Raw genomic sequence first — 26,542 nt, forward strand, 5'->3', positions numbered from 1 at the left:
AGGAGTGATTATATGGTCTCACTTTCCTTTGTTAGCACCAAAGTAAGGAAAGGGTCTCCTTTTCTACCAGAAAAGGCAGAGGAACATAATGAGGAACTCTTGTATTTATCTCAACATCTACGATGTGAACCTCAATTCCACTTCTGTTTTCTCCACCTGTTACCCTCCAAGTCTTACACACGTTCTAGTACTGATAAGGACACAGAGAGCTGTAGACATTTGCATTAAATGTTATTTACATAGGAAGTGGCTGGCCATGTGTCTCTAAACTGTTATTGCAAGAAATCCACAAACATTTCCATTCATTCACTGTACTCAGGTTCATACTTTCAAGCTCTGTTATGACTCTGTGATGGTCTTATGACTTACGATGGTTATGACTTAGTATATGCATATGATTGTTTTGTAGGTACACAACTTGAGTTGATATTGTTCTCCACACGGAGTTACAGTGCTTGTACTTTCATTTGTTTTTGACTTAAAAGCATCAGTAGTGCATGTAGATTTATAGACAGCAGTGCTAAGCTGTTAATTCAGCTTTCTTAATGACATAGTAATGGACTGTTTTATATCAAAGAGAACAGGTTTTTTTTTTTGCCTCCTAAAAGGAAGGGATTTTTATGTATCACATAGTGTGGTTAGAAAGCCTATATAAGTTGTCATGAACATTTGCCAGCCCCCAGTTAACTTTTCCAAGCTTCTTTGCTTCTTATTTTTGGCCTGATTTGATTAAGTAGCAGATTCAAAACCATGTCCCGGATGGCTAAGTATGCTTGTACACCTGCATAGCAGCATGGCCCGTATGGCCACAGTCACAGGGATCCAACTTACAGACTGCTGCAGTGTAACATGAAGGGATAAAAATGGCTTTGTCCTACTGTTAAAAACATGGAGGTGGGTCATGTCAGCTCTTAAGCAACAGAATTCAAATGGCATTAGGTCCTGCTGCTCAACAAGAAACTGGTTCAGAAATCTTTGATTAAGATTTCAAAGGAGGTGTCTCATAATAGGACAAGTGGAAATAGTTTGAAATTAAAAGAGGGGATATTTAGATTGGATATAATAAAGAACTTTTTTACTATAAGGGTGATGAGGCATTGACACAGGTTGCCCAGAGAGGTCGTGGATGCCCTGTCCCTGAAGACTTTCAAGATCAGGCTGGATGGGGCTCTGAGCAACCTGATGTAGTTGTAGGTGTCCCATTTCATTGAAGAAGACGTGTTGGACTGGGTGACCTTTGAGGGTCCCTTCAAACTCAAACAATTCTATGTTTCTGTAATGTCATGGAAGAGGAATTACACAAAGAAACATACTTATTCACTGATGTTCTTTCTCCCTCTTGGTCTTACTTCTGACATTTTTTCTCATTGGTAGCACTTCCACATCTTTATTGAATGTTTATAATCATGAGTATTTCCATAAGGAACCAGAGAAGACAGCCAGTGTAAGACGACTGTACAAGAGCAGGGGGCTCTGCTGTTCTGTTATACTCTTATCCAGCATCTTATATTCATGTACACTTTACCTCCATGCTTACTTAATGATGCACATGGAATCAGTGAAGACCAAACAGGAACTTCCTAACCACTGTGCGTGCAGAAGCATGAGGCTGGCTGGAGCCATGAATAGGGAATTGAACCTTAATCTCTACCCATGTGGTTCATGTTCATTCCCCTAGACCATTTCCTAGCTCTGCTGTCCCATTTTGCAGCTGCCAAGGCCATTGTGAATTTATTTTCATTAAAACTGTACAATCAGGTGGCATCTAAATAGATCACCCATTGAATTTCTTGAGGTTATGAAGGGGTGCACCTGTGCATTTCCCTTTGGTTCTGCAGTCTTGAACATGTTGATCGAAAAGGAATTTGATCAGTAGAACAGATAATAAATGAGCACAGAGCAGAAAGCAAAGCTCTTGCCTGAAGTGCTCTGCCGTTCTCCCAGCTTCTGTCATGCATATACATGGCAGCCACAGCCTTGCTGCTCCTGGGGAGTCTGTTAATCCTCCCATTCTCCCACCCAGCCCCTCAGCAGGGCCATGGGGGACATAGCAAAACAGCCAGGGTGAAGTGGAGAAGGTGCATTCTCAGTGCTATTTGCATCTGGAGAGAGAATGAAGGCAAGGGATGAAGGATGTTTCTACAAGACAAAATTTGAAGTGCAGACAGCATGCCAGCAACCAGCCTGGAGATGTGTTTCTTGGGTATATAACTGTATGCTCGTGGAAAAGCTGACAAAACTGTAACAGTGCCAATATGAATGCTGCCCTGTAATATTCAAAATGAAAGGTCTATTTGCATTAGGACTTCTTTTTTCCCTGGCTTTGAATGCCTCCAGGGATGGGTCATCCACAGCTTCTCTGGGTAACCTGTTCCAGTGCCTCACCACCCTCCGAGTAAAGAATTTCTTCCTAACATCTAATCTAAGTCTCCCCTCCTTTAGTTTAAAACCATTTCCCCTTGTCCTGTCACTGTCTACTGTAAAAAGTTGATATCCCTCCTCCTTATAAGCTCCCTTCAAGTACTGAAAGGCCATACTGAGGTCTCTCCGGAGCCTTCTTTTCTCCAGGCTAAATGTCCAACTCCCTCTGTCTGCCTCCGTAGGAGAGGTGCTCCAGCCCTTTGGTCATCCTCATAGTCCTCCTCTGGAGCCAGTCCAACAGTTCCACATCCTTCCTCATCCAGAACTGAATGCAATACTCCAAATGGGGCCTCATGAGGACAGAGTAGAGGGGAACAGTCACCTCTGTCTCCCTGGTGGCCGCCCCTCTTTTGATGCAGCCCAGGATACAGTTGGCCTTCTGGGCTGCATGTGCATAGAAGTGGTTTCCTTACCACTCCCCAGCACTGCTGTGTTCAGTAAACATCACTGTAATTTTCAGTGCACTGCTAAGGCTTGCCGTCACCCTGAAGGGCATTAGAATTTGCATGTATGTATTTTCAGCATTGTTATATTTTTTGAATACTGTTGTCCTGTGACTATCTAAAAGCAGTATCTTCTGCTGTCTGTCGTAGGCAGAGATAAGTCTTTCAGTACCTTATTAACAACACATTTCTTTTACTGCAGACTGACTATTGTGCTGTTCCCTAATACTATTTTCTACGAAGGGAAGGACAATGAAGTCAGCAAGAGGAAGATCAGCCCCCTAACATACATTTGCCTTGCTCAGCTGTTCCAGTGTTTCTAAATACTGAACATCTCTCTTCCATTTAAACAAATAGTACTGAAAAACAACAGTTATAGTAGTAGTTGTCAGTGTGGAAAACAGAGCTGTTAAATTCTGATGTACAGCTGGATCTGTTTAGTTTCTAAATAGCATAGATCAAACTGCTTCTTCCTTTTCTTGTGAATTAGTGGCACAGATAAATTCTGCCAGTGACTAATGCAGTTTAGACATTAAAACATTTCGGTATTCTAGTATATAAACAGTCTACACAGTTCGGATATGTAAAATCAATATGCAGTTCTGATTGCATGTTATTAAAAGGTCAGTTTAGTTTTGTATTGTAAATGCAGGATACTGCTAAATAAAGTAGTAATAGGATGGACTGATGCACTGGGGAGATATGTTCTTATTGCAATTAAACGCTTTTAAACTGGAAACCTGTTTTCTTTTGGCTGTGGCAGATCACTGAATATTTAGTATTTCCTCTGAGTTGTCCCCATCATTCCATTTCTCCCCTCTTGTTTCCCCCAAACATATACCCCAGAGTCCTTATCCAGCAATTGTATTGCGGGGAGAAGTCTGGATAAGTTCCATACTATAGCAAATAAACAGAATATGATAAAAAAAATGTAGCTGTCACTGTCATCCAAAGGCATCCTGGTGTGCACATGCTGACCTACTGGAAAGAAGGACTGAACTTCAAACTCTGGTTTCTGCAGCAGTAAAGTAGGGCAGATGAATAAAGGAAAACCTTTTAATAACTATGCATTATTACTATCACTACCAGGCCATTAAATCTCCCATATAGCACACATTTAACGAAGGGGAATATGTTGTTTCAACACCATAATTGTCGAACTAACTCATTTGGCAGAGCAGCATGTTTTGCTTCTTGAGCTCTGACAGTTTTGCAAGGTTGCCAGCAGTGCTGGAAAGGCTGGCATTTCAGCATAGAGATTCAGAATGATCTCACAGCTCCAAAGTCATGATGGAGAGAACTAAATTCCATTGCCTTCTTCTGAGACAGATGCCTGTAATTACTGGATCTGTCTACCTATTGGTTTCTCACTCTGTAAAATAGGCATTGTAACATTTTCTTCCCTTCAACACTTCACCTTGTTAGGATATAAGCTTTTCACAGGATGGTATATCAACAGTCACCAGAGAGGTAAGGGACAGTGGTTTGTTTCAAGGAAAATTAAAAAAAAAAAAAAAAAAAGCACCTTTGCTTTAGCTTTCCCATATGTTTTCCTCTCCTTTGTGCATTTGTGCTTCCCCCAGAGACACATCCCAATTATTGTAGACCTACCTTATTGTTTTAAATGGAACTCTTTATCAGGCCTAATAGGTTTCAGTAGAGCATTGTTAAAGCCTAGTCACAAAACCCTTTACATCTGCAGTTTAAATGAACTTTAATTTGAAATTCAGCTTTGAAGGAATCAGTATTTAACAGATTTTTGCAATCTTACTAAGCCTTCTTACATAAGGAAAACAAGCTTTTCCATTACTGAATTTAGAGTAGGAATGGATTTTTCTAAGTTTTAAGAAATTTGAAGGAGTAAGATTTATGGGCAGGGTACTAGGTGTTTGCCTAGCAAGAAGATTCCTGAAGAAATTAAGTACATTATGCGGAATCCCCAAGTACATAAATATATCCCTGTGTACCTAATATAAACATCCTTGTGTGTCCTTTTGACAAGTTTCAACCTTTCAGAAATGCTTACAAGTTACTAAAATGTCAGCACTTTTTGAAAGAAAGGCAGTGAACTGAGGCTACTTTGGCAAAGTCAAAATGTGAAGTCAAGCATTGGATGAAAATCAGTTTCTTAATTGAGTTAAATCTCTTCTTTTTTTCTGTTTCTGTTTCTCTTTCTTTTTCTCTTTCTCTTTCTCCTTCTTTTTCTCTTTTTCTCTTTTTGTCTTTTTCTTTTTTCTTTTTCTTTTTTTCTTTTTTTCTTTTTTTCTTTTCTCTTTTTCTTTTTCTTTTTTTATTTTTTTTTCTTTTTCTTTCTCTTTTTCTTCATTTTGGTATACCATGATATGGCAGAAGAATTAAGCAAGAAGTGGTCTTCTTTCTTCTGAAGTATCTTCTCCATCACTTTATTCTCCCATTTTCAAAATGAAATTGCTAAGAAAGAATTCTTATCGGTTGGGTGAAGTGGATAATCTGTAGTCACTGCAAGCTTTGGAATTCAGGATATAAACAGTCACAATGTGGGGATATGTGTAAATGTTCTATGCATCTGTGACTGACAAAATAATGTACTTCTTTATTTCTGTATTTCTGGAACTCTCAAACCATTTGGGAGGAAATGATTGAAACCTGTTTCATATCTTTCAAGACCTAATTATGATTTACCCATGTAAATAGAATTATGTTGTACCATGATAGTCACAGTAACAGCTTCCTGGGTTCCACACAACTGTATGAGGCCTGCTACCAGTTTCATCTTGTAATTCCCCATACACAGGCCTGTGATCATCCAGTTTTTCAGACAGTATTTACCAACCATCCAGCTATTCCTTACATTCTCTGGAGCAAAAGCAAGCAGACACATTTCTCGTGTTCAGTGTTTCAAGAAACTTGCATACTCTTGTTAGTGTGCAGCTGGTACATCTTGGACCCCTGTTGCAGAGTGATATTGCTGTCACACCATGATGGCAATGTGAAATCAGAACCCAACGTAAGGAACAGCGTCAGCCTGAAAGACAACAGAGAACAAAATTGGAGCCCAGATGAATGATGCTTGGAACTCTGTGTGTTGTGTCAAAAAAGCAGCAGCAATACCTAACATTTGGAAAAGAGTGAAATTAATCTTTTTTTTTTTTTTTCATGAATCTGCAAGTGCTAAGATAGCATGAATAGCGTGGGCAGAGAAGTTTACACTGGTCCTGTTTCCTCACATGAAAAGGAAACAAGGATTCGGCTCCCTTTTTGGCTTCATGCAAGACAAATCTGCATTTCTTGGCTCCTAAATGTCATCTGTCTCTCATACTTAAGATCTTTCACAGTTTCAAAGACAATTTGAAGTTGATTGGACTGGAGGGAATATGATTGCATGCAACCTTTGAGCATTAACGCAGGTGTAAAAACTTTTTTGAGTGCTGGTTGATGTTTCTTTTTTCCTTTAGAGTAATTGTATGTGCTTGGCTTTACTTAGACTTTGGTATTTGTGGTGCTCACGCTGTCTTCTCAAAGTTGACACATAAATTAGTATGAACATTTCTAGTCCTTCTTTCAGTCTTTTTGTTTTTCTAATGATTTTCATGTATCCTTTCAAGCATACTTTTTTGTAATGTCCTAACAACCATCAGTTTGTGCCTTGAATTAAGCCCTGCCTATAGTAGGAACTCTGCTTAAAGGATAAGCAAGATATTTTGCGTTACTTCTGGTTTACAGGGACCTAGCCATAGAAATAGTGATATTAATGTAAATTTATATTCTAGCAGAGTACAAAAATATTAAGGAGTACAAGTTGTCTAAGAGAAAAATTTTACTGACATGAACATAATGGCCTTAAGTTTTGCTAGGGAAGGTTCAGGTTGGATATTAGGAAACATTTCTTCTCAGAAAGAGCAGTGAGGCAGTGGCACAGCTGCCCAGGGAGGTGGTGCAGTCACCATCCCTGGAGGTGTTCCAGAACTGTGTGGATATGACAGTGAGAGACGTGGTCAGTGGGCATGGTGATGATGGGTTGATGGTTGGACTAGGTGCTCCTGGTGGTCTTTTCCAACCTTAATGATTCTATGATTCTGTGATAATTTAGGCCTAGCTCTTTGTTATCTAATAATTTTGTGCGATACTCTGGAACAAAGTTATGTATAGTCAGCAAATCTCTCAGATTTATTTCAACCAGAAAGTCAGTTGTTCACAGCCCACAAAGCACGAGCCTGGGAGACATGCAAAGGTACTCTATCATAGGTGTACATACTGTATAATATGTATGCTAAAAAAGAAAAATATCACCTCTGGCTGCTTTTTGTGAGTGGCTTGATGTTGTTATGTCTACTTAGAGACAAACAAGTCAAATTTTTAAGGAAACTAGGTTCTGGAAAGCCTCAGTTCAGATACCGATCTGGCTAATCATGGAACTTTGCATTCTCTTCAGGCTATGGCAGGTTTCATACCTGCCAGTTCTGTACTTGGGAAGTAAAACACTTGAAAAGCTAGCACAGGAGATAACCATTGCACAGAGGTGTCGGGAAGTGCTATTTTAGACCATGTTTTGATCATGTAGTCTGTGTCTTAACAGTGATGTACTGCAAGAGAAAAATTAAAGGTAGGAAAAGGCAGAGCTTCTTTTTTTTTCATGTACTTTTACCTAAAAAACAACAGTAATCATGATTCATGCACTAGAAAAGCAGTGTTTTTGTTTTAACTTCCTTCTAGCTGCAGCTTCCCATAGCTTTAATATAGTAGCATATTATCACAGTTTATGTTTCATTTGTTACTGAAGTGTGGATATCAGCATAAAAAAGAACAGAACTTTGATCACTGTGAAATCTTATGTTAGATTTGTGCTTCTTTGTAACCACTGAAAGTGATCACACACAAGCAGTGTAGCATATTTGTTCTTTCATTTTCCAAAAGCATTTTCACATCAAAAACTGCTCTTGGCTATAATATACAGTGTAAATCTACACTTCCATTTCACAGGGAAGAGTTTCAGCTATTTGATTTATTAATAAACCAAGGAGCCTTTGCAATAAATCAGAATTTAGCAGCTTTGTTCCTTTACGTAAACTACTATTCTAATTGGATTTTCTCCCCTCCCAGATATTATCTGGTTAAAGATCATAATCACGTATTTCAAGTTAATTGTAACAGAACAGAAGTACGCAGACGGTTAGATTTAACAATTTGGGACTTTTTGTTCCAAAACTGAGTCATAAACACAAAGAACCCAACAAACATGAGAAGGAGCATGTTGCATCGTAGTGGTGTAGAGGTCGGGTAGGTTTAGTCCTCTATAATCTTGAAAGAGATCTTCAAGATCCTTCCTTCTAATTTTTTTTTTTTTTTAATTTGTGAAGACCTTATCTCTAGTTTTAAGCAGATTTTTTTTTCTTATTTCTAAAGTTGTTGGCTTTGCTGACATGAATTCATAGCAGAACGGAAGTTCAGCTGTAAAAGTGAACGTTAATACATCTGTATGGCACAGAAAGGCGTGCAATCTCTGTGATGAGTTTAGCAGCCAGAGCAAGCTTGCATTTGATTGCACTGATCTTTGTTATAAAGTGTCTCTAGGATTCTCTCAGAGACATTCAGCGAAGGTGCTAAGATTTCTTTCTTTTCTTGTCTTAGGACTGCTGAATGAAAATTTGTGGTAAATGAGCAAACACTTCTATCAGTGTGTGTATTTTAACAAAAAAGGTAGCAATGCTTCCCTTTCCAGTCATAGAATCATAGAATCACAGGATGGTCTGCATTGAAAAGGACCACAATGGTCATTTAGTTTCAACCCCCCTGCTATGTGCAGGGTTGCCAACCACCAGACCAGACTGCCCAGAGCCACATCCAGCCTGGCCTTGAATGCCTCCAGGGATGGGGCATCCACAACCTCCTTGGGCAACCTGTTCCAGTGCGTCACCACCCTCTGTGTGAAAAACTTCCTCCTAATATCTAACCTAAACCTCCCCTGTCTCAGTTTAAAACCATTCCCTCTTGTCCTGTCACCATCTACCCTTGTAAACAGCCATTCCCCCTCCTGTTTATATGCTCCCTAGTCTATTCTGTCTATTCTAGTCTATTTCCCAGTCTATTCTTCCCCTTCAATTTGCAAATGCAATTTAATGTACCATAGTGGTTTTTCTTTACCACAATACTTAGACAGAGAGAGAGTTTATTACTGAAAGACTTCAGGCAGTATTTTTATATTATTTTTCCTGTACTTTGGTGGCAGTCTGTAGATGTGCACCTTAGAAAGCAGAAGGCAAAGACGCAAGGGATAATATTGCACATGTTAAGAGATATGTTTCCCCCTTGTTTATAAGTTCACTTTTGCAAATAAAAGAGATTCTTCACTCTTGTGTGCTATAGCTATCTCAAAATGACAGCCCAGCTTCCCAGTTCCCTTCACATCTCGTTTCTCAAAATTACAGTAAAGGTTTCCAGCGGTGTCAGATTTGGGTGGTTTGAATTGTCTCCTATGTACTGCAAATTGGTCTTTCTTCCAAGGATACTTGGTGAAATTCTTCACCTCCCTTTAAGGAGTACCACTGATTGTGGTCCTACCATATCCTCTGGTCTCTTATTTCTTACTTAAAAAGTAGTTTCTTATACTTCTTCTAAATTAAACCAATATTAAAAAAATATGTACATATTTGAGACACCTGTTTGTTTCAGAGAAGCTGAAAAGAGAGCTGAAACTTTTGTCTTTTGGTTACTATTTCTCAGGAAGCCCTTCCTATAAAATAGTCTAAAAGGTAGTGGTTGGAGTCTACAGCTGCTCAGCAAAACCATTATAAAACATAATATTTGCAGTGTTATCACTGTTGAAAGTTGAATAAAATGATGATTCATAATTGATTCTTTCAGTCAGAGGGTGGGCAAAGCAGTTTCCTAATGGTAGTCTGCATCTCTGGAGACAAACAGATGTTGGCATCTCTCATTTAACTGCGTGGTTTATTTAATCTGTCAAAGAAGAAAGAATCTTGATTTTTATTTAACACAAACAAATAATTATGCTGTGATAGGATGTTTTAACTCCAATTCAACGAGGTGGTGCTTACAGGTAAATAAATCTGCAGTCAACAGAAATACCAGCTTCAGACTAATGAGCTAGAGAATCAAGGTTTTAAGTGTTAATTAGGAAAGAGTTATTTTGCGATATGTGTCTAATTTACTGTACTAGATTAATTTATTTATTATTGCCATACAGCGATGAAGAAGTCCAGGTAATATTTCAAGAGCTCATGTCATAATTGACAGTGCATTGAGTTGTGCAGTGACTTCACTGTACGTGGTATATAGTGATTCTTTTGAGTATTTTGAGCCTTCCCAGAGAAATTTTGTTTTTCCACTCCATGTGAAATTCATTTGACTTGTGGTTTTGAATTCTTTTATCTGATGCCATTCGGAGCTCATACTGTTTATAAAAAAGTAAGGGAGACTTTGCAAAGCACCTGCAGAAGTTTGGTGCTCCTCAGATCCCTTTGATTTTCAGTGCCAGTGGTCAGTGTCATTAATCTGACTGCCTTTGGAAAAAAAATGGACTTATAGATATTGAGAAAGCTATTTAAGAAAGTGATTCTGGATATAATTTGCAAGTCGTTTGCAATAAGTATTTTACACTTCTGTTATTTCAGGACTCAGAATTTGACCCCTTGAAGTTCACCAGTGTCATTGAATGTGAGAATCCTAACAACGACTTAAGTAGGTTTCGAGGTTCCATGTGAGTATTTCATGTAATATCCTTTGGTATACACTCCCTTTCTCTGATACAGAACAAAATACATGCTGTTTTGGTTTGGTCTGTGTAATATGAGCTGTGTCATTGTCACTGCTGAATAACCTCTCCTCCAAGGGAGGTGTAGTTGTTAGCTTTGATCAGGTTACACTCCAGAATCAGTTTACACTCCAGAATGAGTGTATGAAGTAGTGTAGTTGCAGCCACTATTCTCCCTTTCCCTCCCCCCATGAATCAAAAAAAGTCAATTTGGAAGTAGTAGGAAATAGAAAAGCAGTCCAAGAGAGCCAACAAACAAGCACAATCTGTTTTACTCTCTTTTTATGAAGATGTGTTTGTTTGATGTTTCTTTTAATATAAGTGTCATTGAGGAAAATCAGAACATGAAGCTGATATTTCTCCAGCTATGGCAATATTCCTTTCCTCATTCAGATCAAATAAAACAATTGGCTCCTACAGTGGGCATGCTTATACATTGCCATGCAGAGTCATGTACAACCACTTAACTTAATTCTAAACAAACAGAGCTGTGTTAACCGGGTGCTCATCCCTGGCCAATTTGTTCTGCTCAGAAACAAATGAGAAATGTTTTATGTATGTAAGTGTATGTACACAGTACTGTGATTCTAAAGTAGCCGGGACTGTAGTGCATGGGCATGCCAGCACTAGTGGTGACTTAAGAGATGCACTCTTGTGTTTTTCTAGACTCTTTAACTTCATGCAACATGACATCTTAGGAATGTTTTTGTTTGTTTGTTTCTTTTGGTTTGTTTTTTTTTGGTTGGTTGGTTGGTTTTTGGTCTAAGTTTTAATTAAAAGAGCAAAACAGACACTAATTCTTTTATAGAATACCATAATTTATCATCTGTATGGATTAGGAGTGATGAACTGTATTGAATTGCGTAAATGGTATAAGGATTGAAAATTGCTGGGACTTAAAGAGTTTTTTATAATGATGCTATTTACCAGCTCAGTTACTACTCTTAGATGTCACAGATTGTGTAGGATGTAATGTCAACTGGTGTGAATCAGGGTAGCTTTTTCAAAACTGCATCAAGTTGTAGTGTGGGAAAATATGTTCCTTTATTTAACAGCACAAAGTGAACCTACAGTTCACGTAAAGATAAAAGTTTAGTATTAGACATTACTGTGTGAGGGTGTGGAACTGTGTGCATTAATAGAGAGCGTGCTGTACTCCAGATATGACATTTCCAGATATGGAAATGGAAAGTTTGGCAGCTTTTCTTGCACACTTCATGTGTTTGAATCTCAGTTCCCAAATATTGAGCATAGGATCATAGAATGGTTGGGGTTGAAAGACACCTTTAAAGATCATCTAGTCCTTGGACTGGGATATCTTTTACTAGGTCTGAACAGAGGTTGAATGCTATAGAAGGTACACATAAATTTGTCTTCAATTATGTATTTATTTATGTACCCTATGTGAAAAAATTCAGTATCGTGTAAGTTACAGAGCCAAGTCATGTAGCAAGTAACACCACAGAATATTCTGGAAGGCTCTTGAACAAGTGCACAGCAAAAAGTCAAGGCATCACATGTGAATCTGACAGAAAGCACCAGATGATTTCTAGATCTCATCAACTATGCTCCTAAACATTTACAACTAACGGTCCATACATTTGAAGGGAAGAGAGACCAACTGTCAACAAATAAACTCTCAGCCTCCAAGTTTTTTTTTTCCCTTCTGTTTTTGATTTTCTTCATTAGTATCATGAAATCATGGCTATGTTTCATGTTAGCAAGATGAATAGTAGTTAGCATATCTAAATTGAGGCATGTAATTGCCGTGTCAAAATCAGATCTTTATTCGAAATCTTACCAGTGGTGACTGCTTGAAGGACAGTTTCAGATAGCTCCTAGTTGAAAGGGTCTCAACTGAAAAGAAATGCTACTAGGCTATTTAAATAAGGATGCTGTGAACACAGTAGGTTTCTATTTTTAAAGAAGTCTATCTTTTCCTGTTTGAAATGTAAAATATAGTTCTAATGTCTATGTTGACAATTTTTTTAGGGGAATAGAAATATTTGTGTGTGCATATTGTGAAAATTCTGAACTGTGATCACTGTAGACAAGCAGTGTAGCACAGGCAGCTCATAGTGAGAAAAGATACGATAATACAAACCAACAAAAATAATTCAAAATGCATTGACGCAGGCCTGGCCCTACCCTATGTCTGCAAAATAGTATCATACGCATGACTACATATAACTTCTTTAGTTACATTGGCACAACCTGCACTGAACGCACCCCAACTGTGCAGATAGGCAGGGAGGCTGCCTGTCCTTAAGTGCTTGATTCAGTACTGTTCTGCTGTTTCTGCACCCTTGCGTATCCCAAGCATATTTGCTCTGTGAGAAATCTTCTGGGTAAAAGGAATAGAGTAAAACCTGACATGCCCTCTGCCTGCTTGGGTCTAGCCAGAGTATGTACAGTATGCACGGCAAACATTCCAGAATTCTGTATTGGCTTCCAAAAATAACAAAATTGGCCTTAAAATTTTGTTCCTACCTTTCTTATGTGTATGTATGCAAGGGAAAGGGGGAAGTCATAGTTTGCATTCCAGCTTCCCAGCTTTTCTCTCTGAAAGGTAAAAGGCTTTTTTGTAAGAAAAGTGCAGAAATCTATATCTAACCATTCGGTATCAAAAGATTTGCTTGGAAAGTTCCAAAGTGAATGTGGGGAGGAAAAGTAATAGCAATAATAGGAATGCATGCTGCATTTCTATTGCAAAGCTTGACCTGAGTTTGCAAAGTCAAAATAATTTAAAATCACATTACAATCTTTTTAAGGAAAAAATATATTAACTTACACATCAGTGTCTCTCTGACAAGCTCTAGTGGTACAAAGTCCACAAGAATACATTTCAATCAGCACTGAGAGTCAGGAAGGTTCTTTTCAGTGATGACAGTGAGGCCACCTTGAAGACTGCAGAGTGTTTTCTTTGGGATTCTCAAGTGCTGGGAAGCAATGACAGCTCCACCACTTGCTTTGTAAGAAATCTGAGACACCAGGGAGGGAAAGAAAATACTGCCTTTTGAATACAGGATTGATAGGTCACCTTGCTGTTTAGCACTGGCTAAGTACCAAGGGAGAACGTAACATAAGGCTGATGTGAGCTGTCCTCAGACTGTATTTGAGTTCCCATGTTAAACCAGCAGAGTTGTTTTTACAACAGCACGTTGATTTCATCCGTGTTTCTTAAAGATTTGGTGAGGAACAGGTGATTTGGTCCACTTCATATGGATATGAAAAAGTAAAAAGCAGCGCAAGGGGCATGTGAGGATGGGCTGTGATGAGAAGGTTCAGTGAGCGAAGATGGTTGGCAGGTCTTGGCGCCTCAGGGTTAACTTCAGGTGCTAACACCATTGCTGTGGAACAGGATCAGATGTGGTACAAGCTAAGCAAGAACAACTGTCTAACTGTATAGAACAAGCACACGAGTAATCGTGCTGTCTACAGTATCCACTGTCACAGTCAAGAAGTGTAAAGAACTGATGAAGGCTATAAAATCATAAGCCAAAGTTATTACTTCCTGACTAGATTTGTCTTTAAAAAGTCCATTTATTAAAAGAATTCATAAGTACAGTCTGGAAACTGAATTGGGAACTCAAACTAACATCCATTTATGAGAAAGGAAGGATAAAGCACGGTTCCATCTTGAAGAGCAAGTGGCAGAATCCCAGTAAGTGTATTTTGTGCACTATGGATTCATTACAAAATTATTCCCCGTAGTGTAAGTCCAGCAAAATGTGAGTAGTTCTCCAGCTGGTAATCAGTATTTATACCTATTGACATACAGCAACCCCCACTTTTTAAAGCTCTGTTGGCAAAAGGTGAAACAGTGAGTTACAGATATTTGCTGAACAAAAACCTCTTCTCATACGTGAAGCCCATGGGGAAGCTGGGCTAAGCAGAAGAAGTTTTCTTCTTATGAAATCTACTTTTTTTTTTTTGTAAAAGTCACGGTTTTAAGATAGTTTGCAGATTTCAGGAGGTGCTATTTTCAATGTTCAAATCCAGGTAGCCACAGTTTGGCATTACAGTAGCACTGTTAATTCAAGCATAACACATCAGGGTTTTCCATGATTTCTCTTAAACTCTGAGCTTTTATTCGTTTCCTATTGCTGTTGGATTTTTTAGAATTTGGAAGTGTGATGATTTTGATGCTTTACGAGGGCAGAACACATTTCAGATTGCTTTCATCTGCTCTGAGGCATGAGTATGCTACTGTTAAATTACATTTGATTCATGCAGAAAGGGTCTGAAATGATTATTAGTTTTGTCTTTCTTACTTAATAAAACATTCTAACCGTATGTTTTAATAGTTGTTATTATTGTTCAGCGTTTTCCTCATGGCAGTTAATACTCATAAGGCTGTTTTCTGCAGTTCTCAATCAATTGAAATTTGAGTCAGTCCGTACAGAGCAGACAATAAGAAGTTGTAGTGAAAATGTAGCATTGCTCCATTTTTCTCATGCGCTTTGGTGCATGCAGTCATCAGAGTGTACGCCATTTCACCTTTCTTACACAGTGAGACACTTCTGAAAGCAATCTCCCTTACCGATGAACTCACAGAAGTTTTTTTGCTTTCTTTTTCACTAAACTGACTGATATACACTATCCCTGGCATATCTTTCTTAGTGTTGCTGTATCTGAAGCACTGCCCTTTCCCGGTTTCCCCATATTTCTTTGATAAAAATGCACGAATGCTGTGTAAGCGTTATGCACTACGCAACTGCTCCGTAGATGGATTGGGTTTACTGTGATTGCACATACAGAATTTGTACATGCATTTTCAAAGCGTAGGACTGGCTGTATACTTGCTGTAGATTTGGCCTTCGTATCTCTAGTGAACGTTTGTCCAGTACATTTGCATATCCCACAGCCTAGCCAGAGCAATTGGTAGTGCTCCAACTGCACTGCTGCATGTCTGGGATTCCTGGGTAGGGATTCTCAGTTTTCAGGGTCTGCCAGAGGATTGTCCCAGGAGGAAGATCTAAAGGAATATTTCACCATCAGGTTCAGATAACTTCTTGAACTTTGAAGATGTTTCCTTGGCTTCTTGTATTACATACAGAGTATGATGTAACAAGCTTAATGTTTTGACATGCTGTGCTTTGTTCTGCTTTTAAATTTTCTGCAGTGTACATAAAAGTGGAAAAAAGGATGGACTGTTCAAAGAAAATCTTTTGTTACGTGGATGTACTATTAGAAATACAGAAGAAGTTGTAGGAATTGTAATCTATGCAGGTAAAAGTTGCTTTTCTGTCTGACTAAACACACTTGCCTTTTTATAGTTTCCTTAAAATATAGACAGGAATCCTTATTACATCATTTGATGCAATTGCTTTTGCAGGGCATGAGACCAAAGCTTTGTTAAATAATAATGGACCTCGTTACAAACGCAGTAAGCTTGAAAGGCAGATGAATGCTGATGTCCTTTGGTGTATCCTTATACTTCTCATCATGTGTCTGTTTTCTGCCATTGGTAAGTGCTCTTTAAAAATAGAAACTTAACTGTCAGACTCTCTTGAGATTCATATTCTTAGCTTCAGCAAAAATGTGTATTTGCTGAAACATAAAATCCATATAGCTGCTTTTTGATTACGTTTTCTTCCTTGAAATGATGATGTTTTAATGCACAGGATTGTCTAAATGGGTTCTGAGTTTCAATCAAGTATAAGCCATTAATGCCAGAGATCCAAATGCATAGGTTCTATCACTTTTAAAAACGACAGGTCCAAAAGAAGCCACTTTATAGGCAGTGACCTCAAAATTACAGGTGGTAGAGTATAACATGCCTTAGTCAGTCAACAGATCAATTTATGACCAGAGAGTAAACATAATTAACACAGTGCTGTTCCCCAGTACTATTTATTAACTCAAGGCTGCAGCTTTGAAACTGAAGAAATATGTAAATGTCTAAATCTTCATAAATCCAATTAGAAGATCCTCTGGACTTCCTGGAGTGTTTAAGGAAATGCTGAGCTTAATACTCTTCAAGCTTTTTTCTGTTTGTTTGTGAGAAGGAATTGAGTTTCTTATTATCTGGCATCCAAAATGATTGTTAATATATTGCATATGAATTCCATATCCCTTGTGTTTGTGTGTGAGTCATGTGTCGGAAACATTAGAATGTTTCCTAACAACCACAGTGTAGTTTAATAACAGTTTTATGCTATTTTAATAAATCTCAGCATGTCTTTTTCCAGGTATTGTCAAATAGTGCTTAAAGATGAGTTTTTCCAGCTGTGAATCAGTCCTTGTATTTGTTTCCACTGATTTCATGACACTTTGGTGTAGCATCTCAGTGTGGGGGAGCCCTGTCCTCGAGGCACTATTGAAGTGCTGCAGTACCTTAATTGAAGGGAGGCTTAACTGCAGGGAGTCCCTGCCTACAGCTGTCCTGTCTACCACCACAGGACAGGCAATGCCCCAGTCAGTGGCAGCAGGCTGTGTTGCTTCATGAGTCCGCTGGGCTGTGGGAGTGTAAATAGAAGTAGGTGGCACATGGTAGGTGACACATCTGATGTCTACTCTCACTTCTGCTCCAAGAACAGAAACCACCAGCAGAGGGCCAAAGCAAAGCGCAGGAGGTGATAACCACCATGCGCAGCTGGAAGGAAATTTGGTTGAGCAGTTCAAAACCAGAGGTGACTGGTGCTGCACACATGCAAAACTGTGTTCTCTAAGAATCAAGTAAATCTTATATCTTCTATCAAGACAGTATAAGTGGAGGAAATCTGAGTCAAGATATTTATAAAACAAGTCATGATCTAGGTCATTCTAGGTTTGGGGTTTACAATCAAGAACAGAACTACAGACATCGGTAGGAGGATATTGGTAGTATAGGGGGAAAAAATAATTTTCTTACTTGGCTTAAATATTGTTTTTATTTTTCAAAAGTTCAACGCTGTTTTATTGTATCAAGAGGTAAAGGCAAGATTAAAATCTAGACAGATAACAGCTTTCAAAAGATTACTTTTAAAGTAGACTTTTGTCCTCCTTTTTTGTTTTCTGACATGTAATTAAAATAATATGAATCCTTCTTATGGTCGCAGAATTCATCCTTGATTTTAACCTTACAAGCATCAGACAAACTGTTTTAGGTCTCTGTCTTTCAGAAGAAACTAGCTGCAAATCGTAGCACTCTTCTTAAAAAGGCAACCTTCTGTTTTTAACAAGAGTGCATTTTTCCCAAAATAATAATATCCTTATATTTATTTAACTATCATCGTGATCAATGACAAAAGGTTTTAAGCAATGTTTAATTTTTTTTCTGTTCTTAGTTCCTCAGCTTCCCTGCTGTTGGCTCTGCTGCTACTCTTAGCCTGAACTACTGATTTACACTAGCCAGATTGCTTTATTTGGATAAAGTTTATCCAAAAAGTGACTTGTAGATGCTGTCCTTAAGACCCGACAAATGCCTTTCCCAAGCCCTAAATCCTAGTGGGAAAAAAAAAAGTAGGCTTTGTGAATCTCTTTCAAGTCCTACTGAGTAGTTGAAAATAAGTATCAATTTCCTATATAGCTCTTCTCTGAGGACCAGTTTATATTATATACCTTTATATCTTGGAGCTACTGTAGACTTTTCTCTCATTCAACTCTTCTGCAGGTCATGGCCTATGGGTATGGCAATACGGTGAGAAGAAGAAACCAGTTTTTGATGTTCCAGGACCTGATGGCAAATACTTGTCCCCTGTTCTAGCTTCAGTATATTTATTTCTGACAGCAATCATAGTTTTTCAGGTATCCAAGTTGTGCATAATGCCACCTTTATTTATGATTTTCTATTTATGTGCAGGGTGTGTAGTACCCCTTCTACCACTAAGGCATGTGAGAAGGTAATCAAGTAGTAGAAATGTATTTATACACTTTAAATTTTAAATATAGAGCATGTGATAATATATAATCAGAAATCTAAATTAAAGAAAGTAAACGATCTACCCACTGATGAAAAGTGAATTTTTTTCTTGAAAACAAACACACTGATCACACAGTAAGGTCTCAGAGCTACATTGGCCTTGGAGAAGAAAGACATCTGAAACGTTCCCTAAAAAACTCAGGTATTCTATTTTATTTTAAACAAGTAGGAAGAGATAGGATTCACCTGGAAGAAAACAGGCTTCATGCTTCATATCTACCCACTGTGAAACACACTGGAGATGTGGGGTACCACTTTCAGTATGGTGTCCTGGTATGAACATAAGTTATATACATTTTTAACCACTTCCAGAAAATGTGGTTGTAACAGCTCTCTGTCAACTGAACAAACATCTGCAGGCTAAAACCGAAATGCAAATTAGATATTTCATGGAGTTTTGACAAACCTTAAGAAACAGCTGAAAATCTTTTCTGGGAAACTTCTCAGATCTCTTTCTTCAGAATTTTTTTTTTTCTTCATTCATTTAATCTGTAGTGCAGATGCCAAGGCCAAAGAAATCGTTCCTATGGAAAGCTTTACACATCTCATTCTGTTTTCTTGTTGCTGCTAAGGGAATTTGTAAGCAGCATATTATTTATGCAGAATAAATTCATTCTATTCTTCAAATGCAAAACACTCACACTTACAGGATTCTGACTGCACTGTCTTTTTGTTTTGCTTTGTTAATGTTTTCCTGGCTAGTTTCAGGCACACCTTATTAGCCCAGAAAAGTTCAACTTCTGTCCAAGTTTTCATAATCACTCTTCCAGACATAATAATGGATTTCAGCTCTGCAATTCATGATGTTTTCCTAATCTGACACAGCAAATAGACTATTTTCAAATGTGCTGATAGCTTTACAGTAGACATTTAAAGTACATAGCCTCTTCGCGTTTTAGACTACTGCCAATTTAATTAGATTTGATTAATTCAGTCTGTTTTCTCCTAATTCACTTTATTTTTGTGTGTTCTAGGTTATGATTCCAATTTCTTTGTATGTTTCCATTGAAATAGTTAAAATCTGCCAAGTGTACTTTATTCACCAAGATAAAGATTTATATGATGAAGAAACAGACTCTCAGCTGCAGTGCCGAGCTTTAAATATCACGGAAGACTTAGGTCAGGTGCAGTTTATCTTTTCAGACAAGACTGGGACGCTTACTGAAAATAAGATGGTTTTCCGAAGATGCACAGTTTCTGGAATAGAGTATTCCCACGATGATAATGGTGAGCTCATGATCTTGTTTTATATCTAACTGCTGTATTTTGGTGAAATCTGAAGTAGATTAAAAAGTTGCCATAATCTTAAATCAGAAAGAAAAACAAAAGGAATTGCATGTATCCACCCAGTAGACTCCATAATAGCTGTTTTCATGTTATTATAATTTGATGGCTCTGTTCAGCTAGTAAAGACAGTCTTTTCAACATGTTCTCTAACATCAACAGTATGTTGTCAACACGGTTAGGGCTTCAAGCTTTAGCTTCTGGTCTAGCAAAGCACTTCAGCACATGGCTAATTTAAACAAATTGGATAGTATCGCCAATACACAACTGATTGTGTGTTTGAAGTGTACAGTGCAAATTACCAGCTTTAAGCATACAGCCATATCAGTCTCAGATTGAATAGCTGGAATAAGATTATCTTTTTGTGCTGAGAACAAAACATAAACAAGTCTACCAGCTTTCATATTCACAGCAAACATAATCTGATCTAATAGCATATTTTATGATACTTCTATCAGGTTCTTTTCAGTGTTCCTATGTGTGTGACAGGTGTCTGCATTAAGGTGTCTCCATTGCAGTTGACTGACTTGTGCCCAAGTGTCAGCATTTTGATACACTGAAAACTCACTTTTGGTCACAAGGGAAAATGGGGATTATCATCTCTGTGTCATCTCATCACTCTATCAAAATAATGAAGTGATTTCTTGTTTTTTGAGTTGTTTGCAGTTAGTGTCAAGCTATTTTTCTCTAACGTTTTATTGTTATTGTTTTTTACATAACAGATCTTAACACTTCAAATCATATTCCATCTGTGTATCAGAAAATATTGATAGCTACAGTATTGCATTCCTAATTGCAAGGATTACGTTTCTTAACAGAACATTTGGAAATCACTGCCTTAAAATTTTTCTTGAGAGTTAGTATTAAGAGTATGTGTCTGGACTCCTAGCTCTGCTCTCATTACTCCATATTCAGTCTTTTTTTCCTTTGCCATTGATTGTTTGCTTGTTTGTACTAAGTTCAGAATGCAGGAATGATGATGGTACTGCCAACTAAAACAGTGCTGAAAGTGTATTTTTATGTGTTGAGTAGCATCAGTGGAGGCTGAGCTCAGGCTCTTGAATTTGAGGCTCAAGTTTATGCATGCTTTCATTTTATTATTTGAGGTTATAGTAAAAGCATTAGCAAAAGCAGTTCACTACAAACAAAAGTATAAATTAAGTACCTAAATAAGCTAAACAGATTCTTTTTCTGCCATTCATTTCACTTACTCCTGTGTTTAGGCTACTTCTAAATTCAGTTGGTATAAAATCACAGACATAAAGGTATTTTTTTAAATGATATTTTATTTATACAAGGTATTTTAAAATTTATTTCTTCTCCTCTACAGAAAGTAGAACTTTCTCTGTCATTTTATGCATACATAGTGATCATTTTTACTGCTTTTTTCCCTATAATCAAGAAATAAAAATTATTCTTCATTCAGGCTTCATTTAAGCTGTTTGCCAGTCTGATTTTCTAATCGTATCTTAACTTCTCTGTTGTTGAAATCTTTTTGTTTAGATAGAGTAAGATGCTTATCACAGCTCATTCTTTTATAAGAGGTGCATCAATAACATTTCATTGCTCCGTGCTTAATTGCAAATTATTTGTCAGCTGCTTTTCAGTGTTTATACTTGAGTATCTGAATTCCCTTCTGAGGTTTTGGGACATATAACAGCTGGATGCCTTCCAGTTTCCCTCCTTAGACTTTACTGAAGATTTCATGACTTAGGAAATTCTAAACACTTTGATTTGGTAGGTGATATGGGACTGCCATACACGCAAGAAAACCTAACAAAATGTATCTACATTTTCTCATCCAATTCGGTGATAATCTGAGTCTTTCTTTGCTTATCTGAATGTTATTCAGTCGTAGTGATTTGTTACTTGGAATCAAACTCTGAGTAGTCTTTCAGATGAAGGATTGAATGTAAAATTTTCCTACATAGGTCAAGATACAAAAGCTGAAGATAACAAGTCATTTTCTACTATGAAAGAGATTATGGAAATACACTTGTTCTGAGCCCTTTAGCTTAAGTTTGTTATTCTGCTGTGGCTGGGTAGCAGTGCCTGTTATTACAGTTGCTTGACCCTTCCCATGATAAGATCCTTTTTTCAGCTACGGATAGTTTTACAAACCTTTTAACTATTTGGTTAAAGTTTCCCATGCCAGATGTCTGCCTCAGGCATGAAGTCTGGGGGAGTAATTTCAGTCACAACAGTTCCATTCAGCCATATCCCAGAACAAAGCTAAGATGCAATGCATTTTTCCCATGCTAAGAAGTTCTGGCAAATTTTACTCTAAAGTTATTTAGAGTCCCTATGTTCTGAAGTTCAGCTATGTGTACGCAGTAAGGGGGAAACTCATACCTACAGTGGCAGATTGAGATCTGAAATTTCCACACTTTGGAACTTTAATTTTCTGCTGAAGTATTTTTCCTGCATAATCTAGGACTGCTATATATCTGTTAATTACTCAATCAGCAGATTGTGCATGGGCTTCACAAATTTTACGCGTGCTGCACTGTAAGCTTTTCTCTCTAAAATTTGTTCAGTTATGAACAGTTATGCCATTCTTTTCTGTCCTGCAGGCATTGTTATCCCGCAATAGTCATCATCATATCTGAGTTCTTGCCACTAATGTGTCGAGCGATACGTGACACTCATGATGTGTAGCTTCTTCATTCCTCTTCTTTCTTCCCCTGTATGCACAGCGTACAATTTGTGCAGGTGTGGGGGCTCCTTAAAAGGTGTACACTATGCTGTGTTAAAATTGACATTTAGGGAGGCATGTCTTTTTTTCTTTTTTTGAGTGGTGGCAGTGTTCTTATTTTCTCTGGAATTTTTTTCCACAGTGTCATATTAATTTACCATGTAAAAGGTGAGCTTGATGGTTATGGAGAAGTGTTCTGTTTTGTAACAAAAGCGGGCATATTAACTATGGTTTTCATCACAGAAACTTATGTGGACCTCATGCAGGGCTGAAGCAATTAAATGTTTCTAAAAGAAAACACAAAATCCTGAAAAAGACAATACATTTTCTAGGCAGTGTAGGGAGCAAGCAGCAGTTTTGTAATTTGCTGGAGAAGACATTTTCCTGCAGAATTCTGTATTGGCTCTAAGTTTCTTACAGGGCTAGTGGCACTATGCCTAGGAATATTGCATTGTTTTAGTCTAGACAAGAGGTGACAAAAATATGAATAATAGAGACCAATAAATTCCACCAGCATGGGACAGAATCTCCTAGCCAACTGGAGGTAGTACAAGTTATTACTCATGGGTACTTCTATGTGAGAGCTTAACACCAAAGAGGATCCAAAAACAGTTGTGAAAGCTGTGAGGGAAGGTGTGAGTGTGCTTAGCAACTGTTCCACGATGCAATCTCTATCAAATATTCATCACTGTTGAGTGCACCTGTAGTAGTCTGGTATAGATTATGCAAAGATCAGGATTAAACAGATCAGTGGGCCTTGTGGAGACAGTGTTGACAGAGGTGGGATTTTTGTTACCTACTTGAGATATTTATGTGGAAAATAGTCACCTAGTAACTTCACAGCTAATAGTTCATCGGATTTGTTTTAGACACCTACAGTTATTGTCCGTTAGATGACTGTTTCTCTGTGGTTCAGAATTCCAAATACAGATGAAGAGAGTTCCCATCACGTATCTAGATTACATGTTCTCTTAAATCGATTTTGTTGTTTCATTAGCTCTTCTTGAATTAGAGTGAGTTAATTCAGAGCAGGATATATCACAGACTATTCCAAGTGGAAGAGCGAGTGTCTCATTCATAAATGTCCTCAGCATTTGCAGGATACCCATTGGCATTATGCTCTGGTTAAATCCCAGAAATTGATGGAATTATATCTATCTTAAAGACAACACCTTGCTGTGTGTTGCTTCCACGGTTGATGATGCTGCAAAGGAGTGCCACATTCTTCTAAGTTCTTCTAATCAGTACTTTCTCATAGCCCAAAAGAACATGGGCACAAAATAACAAGGACTTATTGTCCTATATGTAAAACCACGTTGCCATACCACAGCTTTTCCTTTCAGGCTAGTAGCCAGCTTCTAACAATTCTAGAAATTGGACATGCCCCAAGTCTATCTGCTGATTCCAGAGAGAGTAGGTGCCCAAAAGCTGACTGTGCTTGTGAAAGTCATTATATGATTTAGCTACAACCAGATGCTCTTGGCCTGACATTTGTCCTAGATATTTTCCAAATGCTAAATGAATTGCCTGTTGTGTATGGGGTGTGATCTGTTTTTCTAGTTTTAGCCACCCATTGTATGGAACTTCTGACAACACACGTTGAACCTCCGTGAATGCAACCACACAAATCTGAAAAAACTAAATATTTTCATTCTTTGCATTCTTTCTCTTTCCTTCCAATGACTGAAAAAAACTCTAGCAAACAGAATAAAAGGATAATTTTATGGAATTGAAGGCAAATGGTGAAAATCCCAGTGATTTTTCCTTGACTAGCCAAGTTTCTTAGTCATTGAATTTGAGAAAGAAAGAGTTCTCTTCCACACTCTATTTTTTCATGCCTAAGATTGGCCAGCAACTACTATTCATTGGAAAGTGCATTATATGGAAAAATCTTTTGCTTAGTTTAAGGGACAGTATCATGGTGGAACTTTGTTGTTCATTTTGTACATAACCAAAAGACATAGCTACATCAGAAAATTGAATTTACTAAAAAAAGAAAAAAAAAAAGCATAAAAATGGGTAAAACTTTTTCCCTAAATGTGGTTGGTTCTTCCGGAGGGATGGCTCATCTGCCTTTCTTTTTCATCTGACAACCTTCAGAAATCAGGAGGGTCCTTTTAGGCCTTCTCCAGTACGATGGAAGCAGTCAACAGAACAGGCACTCTGTATAGCTTGTTTGTAGTTCCTCTTTACATTTGTTATTGCTTTCTGAAAAAAATATATTGAAGAATGTGGACAGAAGCAGAAGATGTTAGAACTGAATACAGTGAGAGTGTTGTATTTTGAGCTACTAAAGAATAGTTAATGACAGGTAGATTAGAGACGGGTAATAATTTCCTCTGAGCATGTATGCGTGAGTATAGGTATGTCTGCACTCAAAATTGCCCTGGAAAATCTCTAGATGGATAGAAAGAATCTCCATTTTTTGATGAAAGACTTCAAGTTATTCTTTTCATACCCATGCAGCTGCCAAGAGGAGAGAGGATGGAAAATCTTCATGTTTTCTAGTCTCAGAACTTGTTTTTATGGGGAAGCTTTTGCAAAGTAACTTATGTTAGCCCAGTCATACAGATTTTTTGCATGCTAGCTGCTTGATTGAGGGTTTTTTTTAGACACTAGAGAGAACTTTAAAGTGAAATAAGCTTGCACTCATAAAATCATTAGGAAATAACATGACGTGAAGACATCTGGTCTTACTTCATGATAAGGCAGTAACATTCTTATCTAAATGATTGGGGATACATGGTGTTATTCCATAGGAAAATCAGGACCCGCAGCTGAATTAGTCTGGTTTAAGGGGTCTGCAGTTTTATTCTGCCCAGAACAAATTATTTTATAGTTTCCTGATCACACCTCTCTACTTAGTTAAACATCTGTGTATGTGGCCCTCTAAGATGGATGCCTCATAGCAGAACATAGCGTGGAAGATAACACAGGAGACAACTGAAGAAGATATTAAATAAATAAATAAATAAATATTAAAAAGAAATAAAAGAGTTTTTGAAACAGAAAAAATAAAAGAGTATCTTAAAATACTTACCAGAAGCTATAGGAGTTTTAGTGACAATTTACTGCTATCTTCTGAAAGATGGAAGAGTCCATAGAATAAGTATTAATTATCCTTTCTTCTTTGTGTTGTAAATATCAAGTGAACTAGAGGACAGTTAAATTAGACTTCCATGCACTGCATTGCTGCAAAGTGTTTGTGACTCTGCCTTTAATAAAAAACTCTCTATCAAACAAAAGATCAAGGCCATGAATTTTCAGTGCTGAAGCTGAAAAGCATCTCACAACAACGTCTTTCAGGTTATAATGTTCATAGGAAAAGGTTCTGAATTTGAGAGGGCTGAGTGGGTGGAGAGAACAGAATGTTCTCAAAGAAGCACGCTTCGCACAGTTAAAGCGTTATGAACCTTAGCCATAACATAACAATCACACTGTGTTTCATTATTTCTTCAAACTTCTTAGTTTTTGTTGCATAATATATTAAGACTGCACTTGAGAAAATGTTGAAAGGTGCTGTGGCCTTTTTTTATACAAGCTTACCTTGGTATGAAATGGAAATAATACCCTTTATATCAAGCGAGCTACATTTGACTTGGTTAAATGAGATTCTGGTCTTGTATCTTCTTTCTCTTTTTTTCTTTTTTTCTCACTGCAGCAACAATTAAATGAATGCGCTACAGTGAAAATCTGCATAGAGAACAAAACATAGCTTAAAGATACACAGACAGATTAGAGTGTGTACCAATTCACTATTGGTATAACGCTCATAAAAAAAGGCACACACTGCATTAGGAACCAGTTTCTGCTGTGTTGATTAAACAAAATATTTTTAGATGTAATGTAAGAGAAGTGAAAAATACAGAGATACGGTATGCAAATATAAGTGTATATTATGCATGAAATGCATTATCTGCTTAACCCTATTGTTTTTGTTTGTAAGATGCAGCCGTAATTGGTTCAGAGTCTTCAGAGTCATGTATTTCAACACGTTTCTGGAGCAGAAGCTTAAATTAGATATGATTATATAAGAAAACGTG

General features: G+C 37.6%; 1 protein-coding gene across 1 annotated transcript in view; it reads left to right on the top strand.

Annotated features, from left to right (window-relative positions):
* The window catches only part of ATP10A (ATPase phospholipid transporting 10A (putative)), a 111,182-nt gene that overhangs the window by 52,934 nt on the left and 31,706 nt on the right, over positions 1-26,542 (top strand). Inside the window, exons 3-7 of the mRNA XM_416881.8 lie at positions 10,475-10,560; positions 15,740-15,846; positions 15,953-16,084; positions 18,212-18,345; positions 19,495-19,747. Of these exons, the coding sequence (XP_416881.4) occupies positions 10,475-10,560; positions 15,740-15,846; positions 15,953-16,084; positions 18,212-18,345; positions 19,495-19,747 (712 nt within the window). The remainder of the gene's footprint in view (positions 1-10,474; positions 10,561-15,739; positions 15,847-15,952; positions 16,085-18,211; positions 18,346-19,494; positions 19,748-26,542) is intronic.

Source organism: Gallus gallus, chromosome 1 (genome assembly GCF_016699485.2).
Source record: "Gallus gallus isolate bGalGal1 chromosome 1, bGalGal1.mat.broiler.GRCg7b, whole genome shotgun sequence".
In the NCBI taxonomy this organism is placed as follows: domain Eukaryota; kingdom Metazoa; phylum Chordata; class Aves; order Galliformes; family Phasianidae; genus Gallus; species Gallus gallus.